The 22,365-nt window shown below is 48.8% G+C and overlaps 1 protein-coding gene across 2 annotated transcripts; it reads right to left on the bottom strand.

Moving 5' to 3' along the window:
* Positions 1–2,625: 2,625 nt before the first annotated feature.
* On the bottom strand, positions 2,626–10,538 carry OSR2 (odd-skipped related transciption factor 2). Of its 2 annotated transcripts, none has more exons than XM_045861228.1 (4): positions 10,162–10,538; positions 5,320–6,087; positions 4,158–4,257; positions 2,626–3,422 (listed from the first exon to the last, which is right to left on the bottom strand). In XM_045861228.1, exons 2-4 carry the CDS (start codon positions 5,973–5,975, stop codon positions 3,240–3,242), a joined length of 939 nt encoding a protein of 312 aa, XP_045717184.1. In that variant the 5' UTR covers positions 5,976–6,087; positions 10,162–10,538; the 3' UTR covers positions 2,626–3,239. The 2 variants fall into 2 exon arrangements, with proteins under 2 accessions (XP_045717184.1, XP_045717186.1); XM_045861230.1 differs by having other exon boundaries at positions 2,626–3,340.
* Positions 10,539–22,365: the final 11,827 nt, after the last annotated feature.

Here is a 22,365-nt window from a genome sequence, read left to right as displayed (position 1 = left end):
GTCTATGCTAACATTCTACAAACAGTAGAAGAAACCCCCATTAACTGCCTCTGGTTTTGTCACTAGTTATACTTGGGCCTACTTATAATTTGAGATTTTAGACTTGTTCACTTTTTAAATATTTAGTTGTCCTAGATTCAACTTTTGGAAAGCCCTCTTCATATAAAAGAGGGTGTGCCGGAGCAAAATAACAATTTTAAATACTACAATTACAGAGCACTAGTACTATGGTGACCTTCATGTAAATATTATCATCAGTAAGTATACTTAACACACATTCATAATTTTATATTAATGATTAATTATAGTGCAACTCATATTTAGAAATTATTTTTAAAACCCCACACATAGATGATGAAACAAGATTAAAGTCACTGTTCAATAATTAACTATTGCTCATAAAGTTCTTCAGCACTGTGGCTGTGACTCGTGATATCTCCCCATCCTGGTCTCTGGCCAGGAGCATTGGTTCACGAGTTGACTATGGTAGATGTTTTAAGGAAAATACAGGCTAATCTAAAACTCAAACTCAACTAATGACTCTTCTCTACGTGCCCCCACAAGAAAGCCAGCAGATCCATTTCATAAGATACAAGGTATTGTTTTCTCTATGATGTCTCATAACTTTGTTTCATATAAGATTCACTTCCTGCACATTTGGACATTTTAAAGAAGAAAACAAAACTCAGAATTTGGTGAGGAATCCACTGTTCAAAAGTTCACCTGAGATCGTTAGGAGTATAGGGCCTACTCTGAGGCTAGATCCTTTGAGTCTCGAAGGACATTGGATTTAAGAGTGAAGATTGAAGCTACCTATAAAATTAAGCCCTATTATAGATTTTTAACTTATTTAAGTAGTAGTGGCAAAAATGTGCCACTAGATATAAAAAGGCAGAAACTGGCCTTGAAAGTCATCGGATTCAAGCACAGGGCTTGGCAAATGAAAAGCACATAATAAGCATTTGTTAAATTAATGACTACATAAATAAATTATAAATAAATTAAGCTTACATTTTGAAATATTGTATATATGGGGAGGGAAACTGCTTTCTCCACTTCTCTGTCTTTCCTTATTCACTTCTGATTCCCATTTTCTTCAACTAAAAGAAGTGAAGAGGAACAGTATTCTAGTTACACCTATCTCTATATCCCTGTGCTGGGGACTTCAAGAATATGCCTGAGCTTGGTAGCGAGCAAGGGTCATTCTCTGATCATTTGGCTGAAGCCTGTGCAGTGGAACTGTTGGAGCTTGTGGGTAGTTGTGGTGGGTGGGGCAGGGAGACTGACTACATGGAAAAACCTGCAGGATTAGAAGAGCTCTAGGGGCAGTCAATGTGTAACCCTGCCCTAGAGTATTTGAGTCTTCTGTGCCAAGGAGGGCAGGATCTTGGGAGAGGAGGGATAGGGAGGTCACTGAGCTAATTCTGTACAAACAAAAGAGAACAAACGACAGTTTCATTCCTCTAAATACCACACACATATGCACCTCACACTTCGTCCATGCCCTCTCTCCTCAGTGAAGTGCATGTGTGAGAGCATTAGACACACAGGCTGGCCAGTGGACTCTTTGTTGAAGAGAACTGATCTTTTGTGAGAAGCAGAGGTGACTTCCAGCCATCTCTTACCTTGAGAACAAGGTAAGCAGCGAGTCTAGGACAATTTTGAAAATTCCTTGTAAGCCATATTGAACAAGTCACTGGTGAGAAATTTTTATCTATACCTCAAATCCCTACCTATCCTTCTTGAGAAATCTAAGGTACGTGTTGCCTTGTATGACTCTGAACATAAAACATGCCATCTCTACAAAAATATAATTTAAAAAAACTCCAAGAATACCTAATTCACCTTATTGTTCAGTATCAAAGTTTACAAGAACCCACTGGGCCACTGGGTTACAGGTTCCTCTGATATTCCCACTGCAAGTTCAATTATTTTCCTTCCGGTCTCTGCACAGTAATGCTGTTTACCTGCATCCCAAGTCCTCCGCTCAAATTGTACACAGGGTTGTCATTTTACTAGTGTCATATTTCCCAGCAACTGTTTGGGGAAGGTTGAAATGCCTCAGAAGGTGATTACAGATTTGCCATGAGTTCTATACACAGAGTGACCTGTGCTTCTGGCACTTCCCCAGGGACAAAAGGCCAACCAGTGATGGAAACCTTGCTAGTGACCTAACTCAGTTTGCTTTGCAGAGAAATCCGAACCTTCTGGAAGGAAGGATCTCCACCCTTGCAAAGAAATATTTTGTGCAAAGACAGCCAAGTAGCTTCTCTTTTCTCTTCTTGTCCTGTATCTTCTGAAGGTTGTACTCTTCTGCAGTGTTCTGGGGGAGACCTTAGACCTCTTCCCTGGAGGCAGGGTCAAGCCTGTGCATAGTGATAAATCACAGTGTTCAAAGTCTAACAGTAAGAGGAGTAGCTCGTCATAAACTTTGACAAGTCAAGGAATTTTTAAAAATGAAATGGTGAGAAGCTCCCCTTCTCTTCTTCTTTTTAATGCTTTCAAGTAGGTCAGTCACTGGAGTTGCAAGTTATTAATAGTAATTATTATGTTGCTCTTATCTGAAGGAATAATACACAAGGAATTAAAATAAACAAAGTGAAATAAAACCTGAAGGGTGTCCATTTTAATATCTTCAAAAAACAAAAGGCAACACAGTTGTCCAACTCCAAGATGCCACAGTACATGAAGGGAAGAGCTGAAGTTCCAGTAAGAGAATTCTGAGTTTTATTTTTAAAACCTAGGGATAAAATATACCCTTCAATATCGACTATTTGAGAGGTAGCCCACTCTTCCAGGATACAGAGGGAAAACAGAAGTTAAATAGCATGACTCTTTGCAGGAGTGTTGAAACAAACAAGAAAAAGTTTTATTTTGAAAATACAGTCTTTAAAGATAAATTTGGCTTCCATTTTCCATATCTAGGTGCATCCAACAAGATACAAAAACAAACAAAACATCAAAACAAAGACTCACAACATTATGTACAGAGCTCTAAAATGAGCTGTGAATATCTACAAGAAACTAGCATATGCTCTTTGTGAAGGGATGTACGTGTGTGGCTTTCTACAGTTCTCAGTCCTCCAGAAGCGGAGTTAACTCCCTGGAGCTGCAGGTGCGACTGCAGCAAGGGCAGAGCTGGGGTCTGTGAAGGGTTGGGGTAGAACCCCTGGGTGGGAGGCCTGCAGAGGAGTCTGGGGAGGGGAGCAGGGCGGCACGGGGATAGATCCTGGGCTTCTCTAGAAGTCCTGCCGCGGGGTGTGAGTCAGGCTGTGCCGCCGCAGATCACAGTTTCGCCTGAACACTTTGCCGCACTGCTCGCAGCTGTAGGGCTTGATGTCTGTATGGGTGAGAAGGTGAGTTTTCAGATTACTTCTCTGATTAAAGGTTCTTCCACATGTGGGACATTTGTGTGGAGATTCCTGTTCAGATGTGAAGCAAGCAAAGGATTAATCCTTCACACCACCACCGCACCCTTCTCAATAGTTGTCTTATTGGTATCACATAACGCGCACATGACTACAAAAGAGGGGACGTGCAGGAACAAATCTGTGCTCCTAATCCTCCAATCACTAACACACACGCTCAGGCACACACCGAGGCCTGATTACACGGATAACTGTGGTGACCACCGTGGTGGGCCCTGTGATTTCTAGCTCTTTACATTTCACCACCAGGTTGTAGGCAGGAAAAGGGGGAAGGAAAAACCCTAATCCTCTCTTAAGGAATGACCTTCTCCCGGGGAATAAGTCTCCTCTCTGCTGGAAAATTAAAGTATCCTTCAATGTTCTGAAAACTACAAATGATGAGGCCCCTGGGAGAGAGCATATGGGATTTCACCATGCCTCCATTATCAAAATTACCTTTATTTCCTCCCAAACACGAAAGCCTTAAAAGCAGGGCAGATTGGATGAAAAAAAAAATAATTCTAAAATTAGGATTTAGAATAAAGAGAGTGGCCTGTCCTCTAAGAAAATATAAAAATGTTTTACGTTAAATAGGATTAATTTTATGAATAAAGGAACCGAGTGCTGCTTTCCCCGCCTAGAAAACTAAGCTAAGAAGTCTTTTCAGGGAAAGACTCTGCAACTGAACACCTTCTGTAGAGCAAACATGACCAAACCAGCCACTGTTTTTAAACAAGAAAACAAACTTACCTGCATGTGTAAAGTTTTGTGAACTGCTAGAGTTCTAGACTGACAAAATCCTTTCCCACACTCCTGACATTTGAAGGGTTTTTCTTTGGAATGAATATACCTGAAAATCAATATAAGGTTTCATTGAAATGGCTTTACCACCATGGTGAGGGGTTTCTTTTGACAATTACCAAAATCATGAAATCATGAAAGGAAAAAAGAAACAGGATTCCATTATGTAGGTTCTTAGACTGTATTTTCCCCCCCTGTGTAATTCTGTTTATGGTTAACCTCAACTAACAGACTCTTCCAAACATTCACTGGTCGTTGGTTTTATCTACACTTGATCGCCCTCTCTGGTGCATTATGGAGCTCGAAATCGTGCCGAGTGAGTCCTTCCTGGCCTCTACCGTTTTCCCCGGGATTTAAACTGGCCAAACCGAGATGTGAGGCAAGGCCTGAGTTGATGGGGACTGACTTCAGTGATGCCTTCACCAGCCACCAGCTGTGGAGGGTCGGAGGATCGGTACACAAGTCCCACCTTGGGGAACCGCTAGTGGAATCCGGAGAGAGATACCCCACCCCCACTCCTGGGAAGTTTTTACTGGATGAAACATTTATGTTACAGTATTTCTTCAATTGCCGTTTAATAATACAGTTTAGGGTCCGAGGGTGGGGGGAGGGAGTGGGCTATGGGGGAACCGTGTCTAAATTCAATGATCTTAAGACCTCCGCAAATAAATTTAAAAGGAAGGTCGTACTGTCAGGCTCTGGGGCGCAACTGGGGGTGGGGGTAGGCGGTAGGGAAGGGAGAGAACCCTGTGGAGGTGGCCCGAGTAGATTTCTAGGAATGGTCTTAAGGCAGCCATCGCGAGATTTGGGGTCCCCAGGCTTTACCTGCCCCACCCGAAGGGCGACCGGGAGGAAACTGAGGCACGGATCACAGCACTAAGGTCAACCCACCAGGTTCTAACGGTCAAAGGATGAGAAACGAAGACCCTCGCGAGGGCCCGGTGAGGAAAAAATGGTAAATATTGGCGGGTGGCTTTGGCTGGCGCGGGAAGGCCTTTGGAGATACATTCCAGTTCAGAAGGGCTTTTAGGGACACTTGGAATGCCTCTGAGACTGGTGTTCCGCACAAGTTTGCCTCACCTCCCCCAGGCAGCCTCCTTCTCCGCCTCACCTGTGATCCCGCAGGTGGTCCTGCCTCCGGAAGGCCTTGTGGCAGATGTCACACGTGTACGGCCTCTCGTCCGTGTGGGTCCTCTCGTGGATGAGCAAGTTGTAGGATTTGGTAAAGTGTCTGCCGCAGAACTTGCAGATAAACTCTTTTTTCGTTTTAGAGGGCAACCTCCCTCGGGAGGGCTTTCTGTCCGGAGTCAATTTACTGAGGCCCGAGATGGGGCTACCCAGCCCGGGGCTCAGCTTGGTCAGCTCTCCCATCTTAGGGGGGTCCTCTTGCGTGGCAGCCACGGCCAAGTTGGCAAAGTCAAAGCGGGGCCGGTCCTTGTGCAGGGCTGGGAGGACGTGGGCAATGGCGCCCTGCTTGGGGTGAAAGAGGTGAGTGGTAAAGGGCAGAGCCTGGAAGGGGAAGCGAGCGTCCATGAGACCCTGCGCTGCCGCCATCTCGGTGATGGTGGAGCGGGTGATCTCGTGCACGTTGGGGTATCCCAGAGTCCAGTGGTTCATGTGCATGGTCTGCACAGCGCTGAGGCCGTACAGGCCCTGCAGGTGGTCTACCGCGGCGGGGAAGGTGTTCACAGCCTGCAGGAAGGAGTAATTGGTGAGCTGCAGCGATGGGTGGAGCGGGATGGGCGCGGGCAGGGCCTTGCTCCCCATTTCCTGGGGTGTTGGGGGGCGGAGGGAGCCGCCCCTTCCTTCCAGAACTCAGAGGCCGGTGGGCGTGGGGCTCCGGTGAAGACCCAGAGAGACAGCAGCACGCAGTGACACCCTAAAAAAGGGAGAGAGGGAGGGTTGTGATTGTTATCCAGACCAGCTCTGTCTGAACTTTGCCTGCTCTGCCTGCGCGGGTCACTCACTGTACCTCCCTTCTAAGACTTCCTCCCCACCGTCCTCCCGGCCCCCGAAGGTGTGGCGAGGGAAGCCCAGTGCCAGCCCAGCGAGTCCACACTGATCTCAGCCAAGGCCCGAGGGTCAGGCAGTGCAGGAAAAGGTCGCTAGTGAGCCGGGTTGCCTGGCGGCCCTTCTGGGTGCCCACGGGAAGGTCGGGTTCCCGGATGCAGCGGAAGACTGAGGTTCAGGGATAAGAAAGGGGGGCAGGGGCGCTCCAGCAGAGGCAGCGCCTAGTCTAGCCCACCCACTGCACCCTATCAGCGCTCGGTCAACCCTCACAACCCTTGATGCCAACACCCCCAGGCCCTTGGCTGAGCTTCTGTCGCCAGGGCACCTGGGAGCTAGCTCCCCTGGGAACAATGGTCTGTGGGTCCCATTCCAGGCTCCAAGGCCCGGCAGCTCCTCACGGTGCGCCCTGCACTTACCCCAGTGGCCCGAGTGCGGGAGCGCAGCTGGGGAGGGTGCTTCTTGCTCTAGGGCCCTCGGGCCCTCGGCGGGCCGCCTCGCCCCGCGCTGACCTCGGAGGTTTTCTTTTTCCTTCCTCTGCCTCAGTCCCATTCATCAGCGGTGACGGGCCGCAGGAAAGAAAAGTGACACCTCCGGGGCCGGTTCGACCAGGAACTGCTTGCTTCTTCCCAGGGGCTGTCCCCTTCTACCCCCCACTAAGATCCCTTCCAGATGGTTGGGCTCCCAGGGAGAGGTTGGGGGTGGGCGGAGAAGCAGAACGTCGGGTGAGGCCCGAACCCCTTCTCCCACATTGAGCGCCAAGCCCTGGGGAGGCTCGGGAGGCTCGAGAGGCTTCCGGACCTGGTAGCGGGAGCTGCTCCGACAGCAAGGAGACCCCAGGAGGAAAGAAGAGTAGGGAGAGGGCTCCCCGGGGAGGAGAATGGAAGGGGCAGCAGGGGAGCCACAGCAGTGAGGTCCTGCCGGCCTGGAAGAAGCTTGTTCAGCGGCCTGGAGGAAAGCGGCCTGGAAGAAGCTTGTTTATCCTCCTGGAGATACACATATGTACTGCAGCGCTCCTGCCACCTGGACGCTTGAGCCGGGGTCTGCGGGCCTGGGCCTAAGCAAAGCACACGTGCTTTGCTCTCCCTGCGCCTCCAACATAGGGGTCTGCTTTCGGATCCAGGTTCCCAGGGACACCTCACCTGCATTCAGGGTGAGCCTAACTTCTCTCACTGCCAGCCCCTTTACAGCACCCGAGTTGGCCAGCTCGGCAGAACTGCGCCCTGTCTCTGAGGGAGGCTCTCCAGGTGGGAGACTGATAGCTTCAAGCTCTCCCTGGAGAGGGGCAGGCCCGGCCGGTCTGAGCCCTCACCCTTTATGCCTGGTTGTTGAGGTCAGCAGAAAGGTGGGAGAGTTTGTTCAGCCTCCCCGCCACCCTCCCCCCTTTTCTGTGCCTGAATTTTCTTCTCTGGTGTGTTGTGTTGCCAGTGGCTCTGCGGGCAGACTTAGGGGGCTGCGCTAATGACACAGCGCTCTGGCAAGGCAGAACCTGGCTGCCTCCCTGAAGCCCACACCTTCTCTCCCTCCTCCTCTGTTTGGAAAGGCTCAGAGACAGGGATTTATTAATGAACCGCTTCTGCCTGGTGGTATGCGGTCTGGGAGTTCAGGCCTGGAGTTAATGAGAGGTGTGTAACAGTCAGAGGGTCTCAGTTAGACCATTCAACCGAAACTGTAAACCTCCTTTCCGAATAAACTTTCCCACCACAAATCACGACTCATTTTTGTTCAGTGGCAACCTCTCAAGCCCTCTCCTAGAGAGACTGGAAAAAAGGATTCTATTAACATCTCTGGTAACCTATCTGATTATTTCCTCTTCCGTTAAAATAATAAATGGCACCTTTATTTCCTTCTTTTTGCATAATGAGAATTTTCCAGAGATTCAAAATATTATTTTCCCCCTAGTGTTAAAAAGTAGCCTCCCCGGTAGAGAGGAAACCAAAATTATTATTTGGGTGTATTCCCAGATTTCTTAGAAATAAATACAGGAGGCAAGTCCATCTCCCACCATGTACTATGTGTGTGTGCGAGTGTGTGTGTGTGTGTGTGTGTGTGTGTGTTGTGAACTGAAGTACTACCACAACTTGTGGTTTCGATTCCAAATACACGAAGGGAACTCTGCCACAAAGGTTATACACTAATTCTGCCAGCAGAAAGTTGAGTGCCATCTTCCTTCCCGTTCCTCCCAATGGCTCATAATACAAATATTAGTGACTCTACCCTAATTCAGCTTTATGGTGGTACACAGGTGCTATTTCATCATATATGTTCATTTTAGTTTGCAGGACAAATGATTTCTTCACAGAAGAGCAGACCTTTGGCAACGTCTGAAACCTTTTACAAACAGGACAACTCTAGTTGTCCACCAAACATTTTTTTGCCATAAATAATTAGAGCATTTTTGGATTTCCAATCTCCCACTGAGTTGCTGGAAATGTATGTCAAAAATATGTGTTAAGCCAGTGCAGAAATCTAAAGCACTTTCGTTTTGTCTGTAGTTGAGCATGTAGTTCCCACACTCTGTTTCAGGCAATTACAGTTACTGTCTCATCGTCTGCTGTCATTTCTCCACCATGCCATTTGGGACCATGGGTTACTTTTAATTTGCAAAGGAAGAAACTTAAACCAATGAAAATATGTAAATATTTCAGTGGAGCTGGGGCTAGTTTCCTTTCATCAGTCTTCACATGAATTTCTCAGCATGTACAGAAGTTTTGTAAAACGTAGTTCACTGGGCTGTCAGCAAGTGAGCTGTGTACACACTAATTTCAGTTCAGTGAAGCTTTCAAAGTATTGGGGGGGGGAAAGGTACGTGGTAATTTGATAAGGAGTCTCTCTTTTAGGTAATGGTGTTATTACACGGAATTATCTAAAAATAATATACAGTCAGGGACCATCCGCTAAAACCCGGGCGCTGGTTTCTGAGAGAACTGATAGATGGATTGGCTCACTGAATTTCATCCCAAGCCACAATGGATTTTTACATGACTCAGAGAGCTCCAGTCCAAGCGGATCTAAGGAGATCATTTAGAAAAAATAAAATGAAAATGGCTCGACTGGATCAGGTGAACTGAGAAAATCGGCCGCGAAGTCCTGCCCCTGTGCAGCGCTGCCTTCCCAAGGAGTTAATTAAATTAAGATGCCTTCCGCGTCAGGGTTCTGTTTCTCTCTGCTCCCTCGCTCCCCCTGCGTGAGTAATTTTCTTGTTCTGCTCAGCACTGCAGTTTGTTTAGCAGGGAAAGTAGCTGTCTGAGGCGTTTCGCTCCGAGAAACACCAGCCCTCTTTTGTTCTTTGCTAACAGGTAGGAAGACAGACCCAGCGCTCCCTCCACAAACACCTTTTTCTCCCTCCACAACCTCCTCTTTCCACAACCGCGACTCCCTCTTCTGTTACAATTTATTGAGAATCCAAGCGTTTAAGACCCAGGAGGATTTGCCTTCTGCCCCCACCTCCAGGACTGGAGGGGAGGAAAATCAAAAGGCCAGCACGAGGTTGTAGAGTTACCTAAGATTGAACTATTTACTTGCCTTTTGAAATGCATGTGCTAGACAAGCACTGTGTTCCGGCCGGTCCGCGCGGTGCCTCCGCGGCTGCCCCGGGACCGGTGGACGGAATGCTACGGCAGGGTCAGAAACACCCCGGGGCAACGTAGTTTTATCTCAGCGTACGTCGATCAGCTTTTATTAGAAGCTTTGGTGAATGCTTAGATTAAATGTTGCAAAACAAAACTAAAAACAGCACTTAAAGTGTGTGTCGTTGGGTGTTAGCTGGGAGAGGCGTGCCTGGGATCCGACAAAGTGAGAAACAATGCCCCGGGATTGCATCCATGATTCCTTTCCACAATTTCTGAACTTGTGGCACTCGGGGCCGAGAATCAGCGCCCCCTGCATCCCCTGCACCCGTGCTTTCTTAGGGAGGCTGCAGTCCCTTCCCAGGGCGGACACTCACCTCCCGTGTAAAGGTCCGCCTGGGCAGCGCCGCTTAGACCCGGTCCAGGCAGTGGGGCGCACAGCTTGGAAAGGTCACTGGGTCCACGCGGTGCAAACTTCTGTTTCCGCGCGGAGTCCCGGGAACCGCGGACATTATCTGGAGCACCACGAGCCGCAAAAACGGGAGCAGATCCTCGCCTTCGTTGGAGTCTGTGGACATGGAATTCGTCAAGACCGGAGGTGCTCGGAGCCGGCGCTCAGCGCTCGCCCGGAACCCCGTGTCTTCGCGAGCCTCTCGCCGACTCCGGATAAGGTGAAAGCCTGCTGCCTTGCAGGGCCATCACCCTCAAGCAGCGAGCGCGCGGAGCTCAGTCCCTGCCCGCGTCCCTCCCTAGGCTGCTCGCGGCCCAGAGTTAGGGCTTTAGTAGCGGCCCCGCCTCCCCTTCGGGCGGGCGTCCCGCCGCTGCGCCGGGCTCTCCGCTCCCTGGCTCCGCCTCCGCGCCCGGCGCCCGCTAATGGTCCACTCTGTTTACTTGTGTTTGGATAGCAACTGAGTCTTAAAGGCACAGGTTTGCTCGTGGTTTCCCAGTTAGACAGACCCGAAGGTGACTCAGTTCAAAACTCACTCACAAACACAACGCTCGCCCCTTTCCTTCTCTGTGCCACTTTTCCTTAAACTGAACAACTCGTCTTCTGCCTTCCGAAGACCCCTCAGAGAAACTAAAGGGCATTTTGTACTTTTACTTCGAGCTCTCACCGAGTTAATCTCCGCATTTTATCACATTTAACATAACCATCTTCGTAGGGTAAAATCAATCAGTTCTAGATTGTGTTCTTTATCATATGTCCCTTCCCCCAATTTAAAGTACAGTATTGTACATGATTTTGGTCAATTTTTACTATTCGTGCAGTTTGTTTTCATCTGTTTTCAAAACGAAGTTTGCTTTTAGAGGTGACAATCGGCTAATTCCGTAATTACTGCAAAGACATATATGGAATGTCCCAGGAGAAATTTCTTCCAATATTTAAGCTTTAATTAACCAATGTACATTTTATAAGCAGTTAACCGACTTGATTAAAGAGGTGGGCTTCTGCAACCCATTGGCAAATAAAGAATCCACCTGGAATTGGGTGAAAAACAATCTTTTTAAAAATTAGAAAAATGCTATTTTAGCTTCCCAGAACATATACATCTTCATTACCAGCCCCACCCCCTAAATAGAGTTGATTATTCAGTCGCCAGGAAACTTAATCGAATTGGAAGTGTAGTGATACATTTTTCATGTCCTTCTAAACATTTTGTCCTGTGCGAAAGTAACCGCAGAACGCCTTTCAGCTACTCTGGAAGTGGGGTGGCCGAGTGACAGAAAGGGAATGACACACACTCCTTTTAAACAGCTTCTTTCCAGATGGGATCTGCCTGAGTGACACTGAGCAAGACGCCCTTCGTCCCAGACGAGTCCGCTGGAAGGGATTTGCCTTAGCCCCTGGCGAGTCCTCGTTTTGGGGGCACAGATCTTCCAGCCAACAGGCTGTACAATTCAAGTGTTCCGCCAAAAGTTGGTTTTGGATGTGTCGCCTCAAAGGACAATTAAAATAATCACAATCGTGAGGGAAGCGGACAAATAAGAGCAGAAGACGGAAAACTGTCAAAAGGTGAACCAGCGGCTGGGAAGCCAGGCAGAAGCCACGAGATATTAGTTTATTAAGATAAAATCCCTTCTATTTTATTTATGCCGAGGTGGACAGAATTTTTCGTTCGTTTGGGGTAAAACATAACTCAGAGATAGCAGATCTTTTCCTCTTTCCCATTTCAAATTCACAAAGCTTAAAAAGTGAGCTTGAAGGCAGACCGGAGTGTTTCACATCCTTCAGTATTTAATTGCTTCAGAGTGGATTTGAGAAACAGCATGGAAATAGTAAAATGCCCCAGAGTTCAGGATTTTTAAAAAAACGTTCTCCCTGGTGGCTTCAATAGGGGTGCTTTCATTTTAGTATTCAGTCCTGAGCTCCAGCTACCGGGATGCCTGCGGTCCCCTCTCTCTAACCGCCTCATTCTTTCCGCAGCTTTTCTCAATTTGGAAGATTTGGAGGGAACTTTCTCTTCTTTCAGACCCCCAGGACACACACTCCAGGGGTGGCGACCTGAAGAGTGTTCCTGCGCTTTGTATTTCCTTTCACCAAAGTGTGGGCAATTCCCCATCGGCGGGCTTCACACCTACCCACCGTGTGTGAGTGTGCGTGTCTGTGTGTGTGTTGTGTGCGGAACCGCCTGCTTTTCCCGCGAAGCAGACAGAATTTACAACCATCCATGAGCTGCGCCCTCTTTCTGCAAACCTCCTGAGCCGAGGTTTTCCAATGAATGCATTTACCTCGCCCACCCTCGCCTCCGACGTTCCACAATGGAGTCTGGGCCACACGCCTGGCCAAAAGCTGCGGTCGCTTGAAAGGTAGGGAGGGGTCGGCGAGTTCCGGTCTTTGGGGGAAGCCGCGTGGCCCCGCAGCGCCTCTGCAGCCTCCAGGCCTGGCCAAATCAGTCGGCAGGTGCGCGCCCCACCGCGAGGGCAAGCGCGAGGCTGAGCCCTGAGCAGCACTGCAGGCAGGGCTCCCGTGAGTCACCTCCGCTTCCACCCGCGGCATGCCCTAGAGTTTCTCCACGCTCAGCCCAGGCAAGCCCCTTGGCCCACGCCGGCGTCTAGGGCACACGTATTGTGGGGGTCCTCCCAGGAACAGCCTCATTTGCGGGACTCCCCGGGCGACAGCTCCTGGCACCGAAGATTGGCCACTGGGCCCCAGCAAGTTGTGGCGTCCGGGTATGAGGAGAGGGAAGTCCCGGAACCTACAGCGGCCCAGTTGCGCCCGGGGGCTGCGTCTCTGCGCAGCTATCCCACTCCTCCTGCGCCCTATCCGAGTAGCGCGGCCAGTTCACTTTGACATTTCCGCCGACTCGGTCTTCTGTTGCCCTTGCGGCTCCAGGCTTTCGACACCAAGGACGCTTCCAGGGAAATGGCTAACAGACTGACGAGGGGCGCGCGAGCGGGTGTGCTGCCCAAGACCGAACTGCCGAAAGTTTACGCCCCTGGAGGACCGGATGAAGGCCAACAAGAGGAAACGCGGGGGAGTTGGAGGAGGGGGCTGGGAGCTTAGGCCCCTTCCCCCCTGGCCCACCCAGGAGGCTCTGCCTATTCAGCAGCGAGCAGGTGTCAGACACAGACTTCCCTGGAGTTGACTCCGAGCCTTCACACTCCGACCGCGCGCAGCGGACGTCCTTGGTTACGCTTTAAGATACAAATTATGGAAACCCCATCATTTCTCCAGGGATCTCAGCTGCCATTACCTCTGAGGACTCGCCCGCCTTTCCCCAAGCCTTCCCCAGCCTCTGCAGGGCGGGGACCTTTTGCATTTGAACTTCCCGCACTGTTGGCTGCTTTTCGCCAGAGCGCGGAGGAGTTGGGAGCCCAGCTGTTTTCTGGGCACGTGCACTTCAGCCCAGGAGTCGTGAGGGGGCCCGCGAAAAACTGCAGGAGGGGCTTGGGCTCTGGGCGCAGAACTGTGGGTATGGGGGTAGAGGGGTCCAAAAACTAAGAATTTTATCTTTCAAAAAAGTTCGATTCGGCGCTCTACAGCGCGGGTGGTTTGGGGAAGCGCAGCCGCGGCGGGAGCTCGGCCGCCCGCGAGAAGAGCCGCAGCGCCCCCTGGAGGCACGGATGGAGCACTACGTGGTGCGGGAGCCGCCGGGTCAGCTGGCTCCTTGGTGTGAGGGCAGGACCGCCAGCGGCGCCGCGGGCATCCTTTCACCTCTACCCGGGCTCCTTTGCTACGAAGGAAAAGTCGTGTGCGTGGCAGGGGTGCTGGGGAGAAGGCTTGGTCCTGCTGTCAGGCCCAATAAGCCTCACTACCCTCGCCGCAGGGGCCTTGGTGAGCGCTCCACGAGGTGGCCGCCCGCAGTGATGGCTGCTGGCGGGTTTTTCTAAGGTGGATTTTTGGACTCACGTAGCCGCTCAGGGCGACTCCCGCAGGACAAGGAAAGACACTACTTCTGACCCCAGAGCAGAGAGTTCGTGGCGTTCTTGTGCTGAGCAGCTCCTATAACCAGATGATTCCAAGGCCTCGGACATTGTCCCTGCGGAAGAGGCCAAAGGGTTTCTCAGGGGACGTATTAGAAAGGAATGCCCTACTCCCCGCGCCTTACCCTCACCCCACCCCAGCACTGAGGCACTGAGTGTCAGGAAGGGATCCCTCGGTGGGCTGTGCGCGCTTTATGTGTGAAAGCGGGAAGAGTCGCGTCCTGAGGATACCTCGGGAGCCCCACTCGGGCTGCAAGGCCTGTGGACCACCCGCCGCCTCCAGCTGTCTAACCTGGAGTCCAGCTTCCCCCTGAGTGGGTCCAGCTTCGACAGACAGCCTGCCCACGGCCGGCTTCGCCTGGTTGTTTCTTGCCTGGGGCAGGCAGGGGTGCTGGGCTCAATGGTTCTCTCCCCGGGTCTGCGCCCCTCGCTCAGCTTTGTTCCGCGGAAGACCGCAGGCGGGCGCCCTTTCAGCTACCAGCTTGCAGGGCACTGGGGCGCCGGGAAGGGGGAGTTGCCTGTGGCGGCCGAGGACTCGGTCGGAGGGTTAGCTCCGTGCTCACAGCTGGGGTGCGCAAGCCTAGGGGCAGACCATCCTAGGAGCCCGGCTCCTGTCCGGGTTTGGCTTTTCCGGGTGAGGTCGTCGGCCGCCACAGTAGCAAGGCCCAGAGCCACCCCGAGGCCGCGGGCGACCCGTCAGCTTCTCGAGAGGTCTCTGGGGTGCGAGCGGGAGGCGGCAGGCTGGTTTGGGCACGTGCTGGGCGTGACGGGACTGTGCAGCCACGCGGGCAGCCGCGCCCGTCGAGCGGCCCCTAGGGTGCGCGAGCACAGGGCGCGCTTTCCAGCAAAGCGGGTGTCCTATGTGCGCCGCTCCAGAGAGAGGGCACGCTCAACTCCTAGGCTCCCGCCGCCAAACGACGGCTTCGACTTCCAGTCCAGGCGCTTTTCTAAAGGAGCCCGTCCGCGTCCGGACTGGGAGGCCGGGTTTACGGAAGAAATCAGCAGCAGAGGCCGAGACGCAGGCGCGCCCAGGGAGGGATGGTGCCCCTCTGGGGCAGTGTCGTCTGCCAGCGTGTGACTGTCCCAGCCCTCGCGCCCCACAGGGATAATCTTCTGAAAAGACTAGAGCAGAGTCTGCTAACCTATTTTTATTAGGCGTACACCTAAAAAATTAATTTGCCGATGTCTAAACGTTGGGGAAATTTAAGCGAAAATCCATTTCCAATGAACTCTGACAGCTGTGAGCGGGCTGCAGCTGAGCAGCTCCGCTTTCCGTTCTCTGCGGCCCTCTTTTTAAAACGCGGGGCCTTGAATTGCCTCGGACTGTCCAATTCTCGATGCAGAGGTCCTTTTTCTGGGACGCTGGATCAGCCCAGAGTTACCGACAAGAACAACGGTTCTTAAAGTTCTTAAAGTGTGGTCCAATAGCATCAGCGACGTCTGGAACTTGTTAGGAATGCAGATTCTTTAGCTCCATCTACTGAGTCAGAAACTCTGGGAGTGGGACCCCAGACCTGTGTTTGAACAAACCCTCCAGGTGATTCTGATGCACGCCGTAGTGTTTGAGAGCCACTAACCTAGATCAAACGGACATTTGGGGACAATCGCAGGCATGTCCGATTTATCTGTTCGGCTCCCTCCCTCCCTTCTTTCCTTTCCCACCAAAGAATGCACGGGAAAACTCGTGCTCTAGGGCAGCTAATTCATTCATTCGCTCATTTATTCATTCCCTCGCTCTCATTCATTCATCTGACTTTCCCTGAGGCACCTCTCAAGTCCTTGGAGACACGCGGAGGATCCCCAGGTGAACAAGGTGTGACTCCTCCCTTCAAGTACTCTCTGGTCAGGGATGTCAAGGGGAAGAGCAGGGAGAAAAAGCAGGAAGGGTGCCTTCCCATTTCATGGCCAGTTGTTTGTTTATTACTATAATCTAATACCAGATTTGGCCCGATTTCAGAAAATGCCCTTGTTAGGACTGAACAGAGGTATTTTACTTCATCTTGTAGTTTCTGACCTTTCAGGACCCTACGCTTCTTGTCTGGGCTGATGTTAATCTCTCCCCATTTTCATTACATTCTAGGGAGTCTGTGCGTCTGCTGCATACACTTCCACACACTCCTAGACACACACCCTCCCTTCCCTCCCTGCATTGGCTCAGAGTGCAGGGCTGGCGGGTGGTAGTGTGTGAGGGAGTGTCACCACTGGCAGGAACGTGTTTGGACTGGGGCTCAAAGTCTGTGTGCCCTGGATCTCCTTGAAGCTGAAGCTGCATCGGACACTCACAACAGCAGGTAGTGCAAGACTACTGCCCTGGTCCTGGACTTTGTGCACAGGGCTCCCAACCATTCCCCTCTTTCGTCCTGCTGCCCTGACCCTCCCAGCTTCCCAAGGTCAGGTGTACCTGGGTGTTAAGGTCTTGATCCTTGACCTGCATGTTTGTCACTTTAAGCGTGGGTCAAATACCCTTTCCTTTTGCTTGGGATTAAAAGAATACTCCATTTTTACCCCTCTCAGAGTATCTAAAAATTTGGTTGAAATTCACACTTTCTAATATTCTTATGCCAAATCTAGTTCCCTTAAACTTTCATTTTGCACTTTAGCTCCAGAGTCTTGCCTTGAACTTCTGTCCTCAGCCATATGAAGAGCCCCCTTCCCTGAACCTTAAGGTTCCATTGGAGATTTTCTGGTTATAGGGAATGAGAACAGTAGAGGCACTTTGTCTCCAGGCAGTGGCGAGTCTCTCGAAAACCCAGTCTAACTGGGAGCCTCTTGTCTACTTTCAGATTCATAGAAAAAGGTTTCATTTTCCTGAGCCAGTGCAGGGAAGCCACTGAAAATGCACACAGAAATGAATTTTCACATTGACCATAGTCATAAATTGTGTAAAAGTACTCAGCTCTACCTTGACAGAGTTGCTATTTTAATATGACCCTTTCTTAGTGGGGATTTTCAAAATATAAAATGTATAATGTCAGGAACATGATAATCTCTTTACAACCTGTGATCATATTTCTTAACAGGATTTTGCTTTCCAGGGCAGATGGTTTGACATAACATTCAAAGCAGCCAGCACTTAGTTAGGAAATGCCAAGGCCAATGTTTGAATGCAGATACAAGTTTTAACAAAGGAAAATGTGTATCTCTGTAGCTGTTTGCCTGTGAATATTCCCTCAAGTATTAATACAATCTTCTTGAATCATATCCAAGTTAACAAACTCTCTAAAAAGTCTGTGATGTGCCAGTTCATCAGACACGTAGAATTCCTTGTCACCAAACATTTTGAGCTGTCTACCGTGTACCAGGTACTAGGCAAATGTGTTATTGTTTCAGACCCTGAACTTCCATCCTGACTTGTGGGGCAGGGGCAAGGGCAAGGAAGGCAGGATTTGAAAGGTTGTTTTCCTCTGGTTTTGTTAAATTGTTGAAGTATTTGTACTTAATAGCAATCTTTAAAACATTTATTGAACTCTCTGTTACATTTTTGGTCATTTTTACAAGTCAAGGAGAGAAAGTCAGTGTTTAAGCCAACTCGTTTATTGGAAAATGAATGCCAGCACAGGCTTAAATTTTGGCTTTCCAACTGGAAGACCTTAATATCATGACAACATTTTACAATAATGTTATTTCCAGCACGCCAGGTGATAATTTAGCTGTAGATTCCTTATGATTGCTGACCATAACTCATTCAATCCTTTTTTCATCTCTTGACTCTGTAGGGAGCCACAGAAGGAAAAAAAAAAAAACAACCAAAACACAAACCTTCTTCCCCTGGCACCCTAGCTGGAGGGTATGGTAAAGGAAGTGACACATGGCTATGATGGCCCCATCCTTGTTGTTCCTTGAAAGAACCTGGAGCAGGACCAACTCAGATCCAGTTGGCTTCAGAGAATCTAGGTCTTACAAGGAGGGAGATGCTCTATTATCTTTGCCCCTAAGCCCCAAACACAAACAACTTCAATGGATCTGGAGACATACAGATATAAGAAACCAAGAGGCCCCATCCTATTCTTACCCCATGAATGGTGTCATAATGCCTGGTCACAGTGCATGTCATGACCACACACTCCACTTCACAGGGCCCAACACCTCTTCCCATATCCTCTCCCTCTATACCCTCCCCAGCTGTCCCTGGCAAGTTGGCCTGCCTCCAGGAATCAGACTGGGTGGATGCTATGATGTCAGGACACCAGGCAGCAGCATTTCTAAAATGTGTTAGACCACAGTTGCCTTTTTTCTTTCCCTGGAAAAGTACACAAAGTTCAAGTTGTCTCCCAGGCTGTGAGGCACACATCCAAATGCCCTACGTGGTGGGCCCACCCAGGCCCAGGAGAGCGTGGAGGAGAACACGAGTGTGTCATATGGGTGTGTTCACCACTCCTGCTCCCCTCTGTCTCATCCTTGACCACATTCTCTTGACAGACCATATGGGCTGGGAGTGACCTGGAATATATTAAGAGCATTGGCTTGTAGAACCCTTGCAGACCAAGGGAGCAATGGCAGAGTGGGATTTTAGACTTCTTAATTCATTTAACATGTATTTATGAGGACATTTAATATGTTGGGCTGGGTGGTAGGTGCCAGGGATACAACAATGAATAAGAAGCTAGGGCTAATGGGGAGAAAGACAAGTAAATAGGCAATTATGATACAGTATGAATCAGAAAACCTGGACCCAAGGTCTTGTGTTAATACTTTATCACCTTGGGCAAGTCATGCCCCTTGTTGGAGCTTTAGTTTCTGAATCTGCAAATTAAGGATATTCTGACAGTTCAATGACATGGATGCATATCAATGCTATTAGTAGTTATGATTCTTTCTTACTCATTAACATGAACTGACCTCACCAGCATAAAATTACTCCTCTCACCCCTCCAAGAGAGGAGACCAAGGAGAAGATATCTGACCCAGTGTCTAGTATTTAGTGGTCAAGAGGATAGAAACTGAGTTGCTGCAATAAGTATTTCTTGAGCAAAAGTCATCTGCCTTTTATCAAGAGAAAGTGTCTATTTGTTCACTGTTTGCTGAAAAGTAGGAACACTGTACTGTGCATTACATTTTATCCTACTCTATTTTATTTTATTGCAACTACAGGATACATGGAGTAGATCTGTTATAAATAGATTTTTTAGGCTTGAGAGGTATTATTTTGGATGTTACCCTCCAATGAAGCAATGCTGAAATTAATTTGGGGATATCATTAATATATCAGATCTTAGGAGCAAGGCAAAGGTATAGGTTAGAATACAACTGAGCTCTGATATTAGAAAATCCAAAATAACATGGGTTTAAACTATAGAGAAGTTAACTTATCGCTCACATAGTCATAGGCCAGCCAGAGTCAACACGGTAGCTAGCTCTTTGATAATCAGGTACTTTGACTACTTCTATCTCATATTTCCACCAACTTCAAAAAATGACTTTCACCATACACTCTAAGATGACTTCATTCCAGCCAGGAGCCAGGAGGAAGGCATGAAGACAGGCAAGCCCCCTTCCTTTAAGGAGATTCCATAGAAACCAACACCTAGTCCCCTAGGACTAGGACTAGCTGCAAGGGAGGCTGGAAACTGCAGTCTTTAATCTGGTGTCCATGTGCTCAGCTAAAATCCAAGCTTCTATTACTAAAGAGATGACCACCCCCTGCCATAGAATGTCTAGGCCTGGCCCTTCATTCTTTATATATGTTATCATTTATGTGTTGGCGCCATAATCACTGTCATTGATTCTGGATAATGTTTACTGTCCCCTTTGCTGACTTGTGGTTTTAGGTACTATATGCAGTGGCAGCATTCTGTTTGGGAACCCCTCAGCGTATTGCCACTACTTACTTCCCTTTAGTTGTGGCTGCTGGTATGTGACTTTCTGCTTAGTATAGGGAGGTGGGAACAAAGAAGGTGGGTGAGATAGGGGGATAAGAGGTGTCAGGAGCCTGCCTGGGGAAGATCTATTTTTTTTAAAGATTTTATTTATTTTTAGAGAGGGAAGGGAGGGAGAAAGAGAGAGAGAGAGAAACATCAATGTGCGTTGCCTGCAACCCAGGCATGTGCCCTGACTGGGAATCGAACCTGCAATGCTATGGTTCGAAGCCAGCGCTCAATCCACTGAGCTATGCCAGCCAGGGCCTTGGGGAAGATCTTGGTGTAGATTGGGGAGAATACCACTGGTACCCTGTGGCAGCATTCTCTTTGTGGAACAGGTCCTGTGGTGTCAGGCACATCATGTGACTGGGCTTTAGGCAGAACTTCATTTTTTCCCCTTGGAAATTGGATGAGAAATGAGACAGAACAAACTCAAGGAAAGTGGAAGGAAGTCCTGGGTTCTTCAGGGCCCCATTACCATGTAAAGCAGTCTTGTGGGTGGGGAATGGTAGACAATTGCAGAAACCAGGATCTGCCTTTTTACAGCTTCAGCAGCCAGAGGCCACAGCAAAAAATGTGTGGAGCAGGTCGCCCTGAGGGGTAGAGGCAAAACTACAAGCAGACCCCCTACATAGCAGAGAAGGCCCTGCTCAGCTAGAGCCCAAGGACAATCTGCAAAGATAAGTGTGGAGAGACTTAATTACCATTTAAAGTTAGTTGTCCTGGCCTGACCTCTCTGCCAGTAAACTTTGCTTTTGAGCCTTATCCTGTGTTCATACTCACATGGTCGGTTCTCCCCTCCAAACCTAGGAGGGTACTTAGCAACACATATAACCTTCCAGGCATAGGGAATTGGGGGCTGGAAAGGCCTGTGGATCCCCAGTCTCACTTGGGGTTCACCCCCCCACCAGGATGATGCTTGGCTTGGAGCAAGTCTGAGTGTGGAAGTTACACACAGAGTGTTAATGCCAATGTGTGGGGAAGAGGATTGTTTCCCTGCAGAAACATCTGGAGTGACACCGAGGACATACTTATACACATTTACACGAGCCCCCGGGGGATTCCCATGCCTGAGAGAACTGGCGGATAGTTCCTATTACACATTTATTTCCTTAAAGGAGGTATTTTATATTCTACCCTGTAATCCAATTCCTTTGGCTCCCCACCCTGCTAAAAAGGAAAAGTACGTACAGTCCAAACAATTTTTAAAACCAAAGTTTTTTCTCTCCACATAGTTAATGTGCACAATTTGTGCAGCTTTTACACACATCTGTAAGCTATGACTTGTTTATACCAGCCCTACAATATTTTAAAAATAAAGTATAGTGTTTTTCAGTCTGTATACAATAGCATTTTCTTTTATCAACCCCCCACATACAAATGTATTCCCCCTTTTAGGGTGTAATTACACGTCTAAATCATAATGTATACAATTGATGTATAAGGAGGGCATCTATATTTTACAGCACACATACCAAAAGGATGTAAGATACTCATGTTGGTTCTTTAAAATACAGTAAGTAATAACCTGCAGAGCTAGAAAAGGCCACCTAAGTTGGTTTGATCCTATTTCTATGTGCTGGGCTTGGGGAATTTAGGATCATGGAATGAGAAGGTATTCTAGAGACAGTATAATCCAGTCCTGTCATTTCACCGCATGTGGCCACGGAAGTTTAGGAGGAAGGTAATTTTCTCAAGCTAGCTGACTTTTCCACAACCCAGAGCTGGGACTCCAGATTTCGAGACAGGGCTCTTTCTGTGCTACCTCACAATCTCATCTAGATCTAACCTGGAATTTCCCTCCAGGAAAAGCTGTGGAGTTGATCCCAACAGCCTGTTGTGCCACACCAAAAGCCTCCTAGTTGATACCAGAACTCCAGCCTCAGCCAACCTCCAGGATTCAGCTTTTCAAAAAGTAGTTGGAGGACTAGCAGCTTTGGTCTCACCTGGGGGCTGGTCATAAATGCAGCCAGACCTGCTGAATGAGAATCTGCATTTTAACAAGATCTCTAGGTGATTTGCCTCTACTGCAAGATCAATTCCTTAAAGACCTGTTTCGTCATTTTCCTCTGGTGCATTCAAAACCTATTGCTTATCCATTCTTATACAAATGTTTTTAACTTTTATTTTTTCTTATGCCAATATTTTTAAAGTCCAGGCTCAATCCAGCTACTAAACCAACGGTTTTCAACCTATTTCATTTCATGGCACACATAAACTAATTACTAAAATTCTGCCACACACCGAAAAAATATTTTTTGCCAGTCCAACCAAAAAATAGGTATAATTTTGATTCAT

Source organism: Phyllostomus hastatus, unplaced genomic scaffold, assembly GCF_019186645.2.
Source record: "Phyllostomus hastatus isolate PE091 unplaced genomic scaffold, TTU_PhHast_1.1 phas_scaffold_21, whole genome shotgun sequence".
Classification (NCBI taxonomy): Eukaryota; Metazoa; Chordata; class Mammalia; order Chiroptera; family Phyllostomidae; genus Phyllostomus; species Phyllostomus hastatus.
The sequence above is the reverse complement of the archived record's forward strand: the minus strand, read 5'-3'. Positions and strand labels throughout refer to the sequence as shown.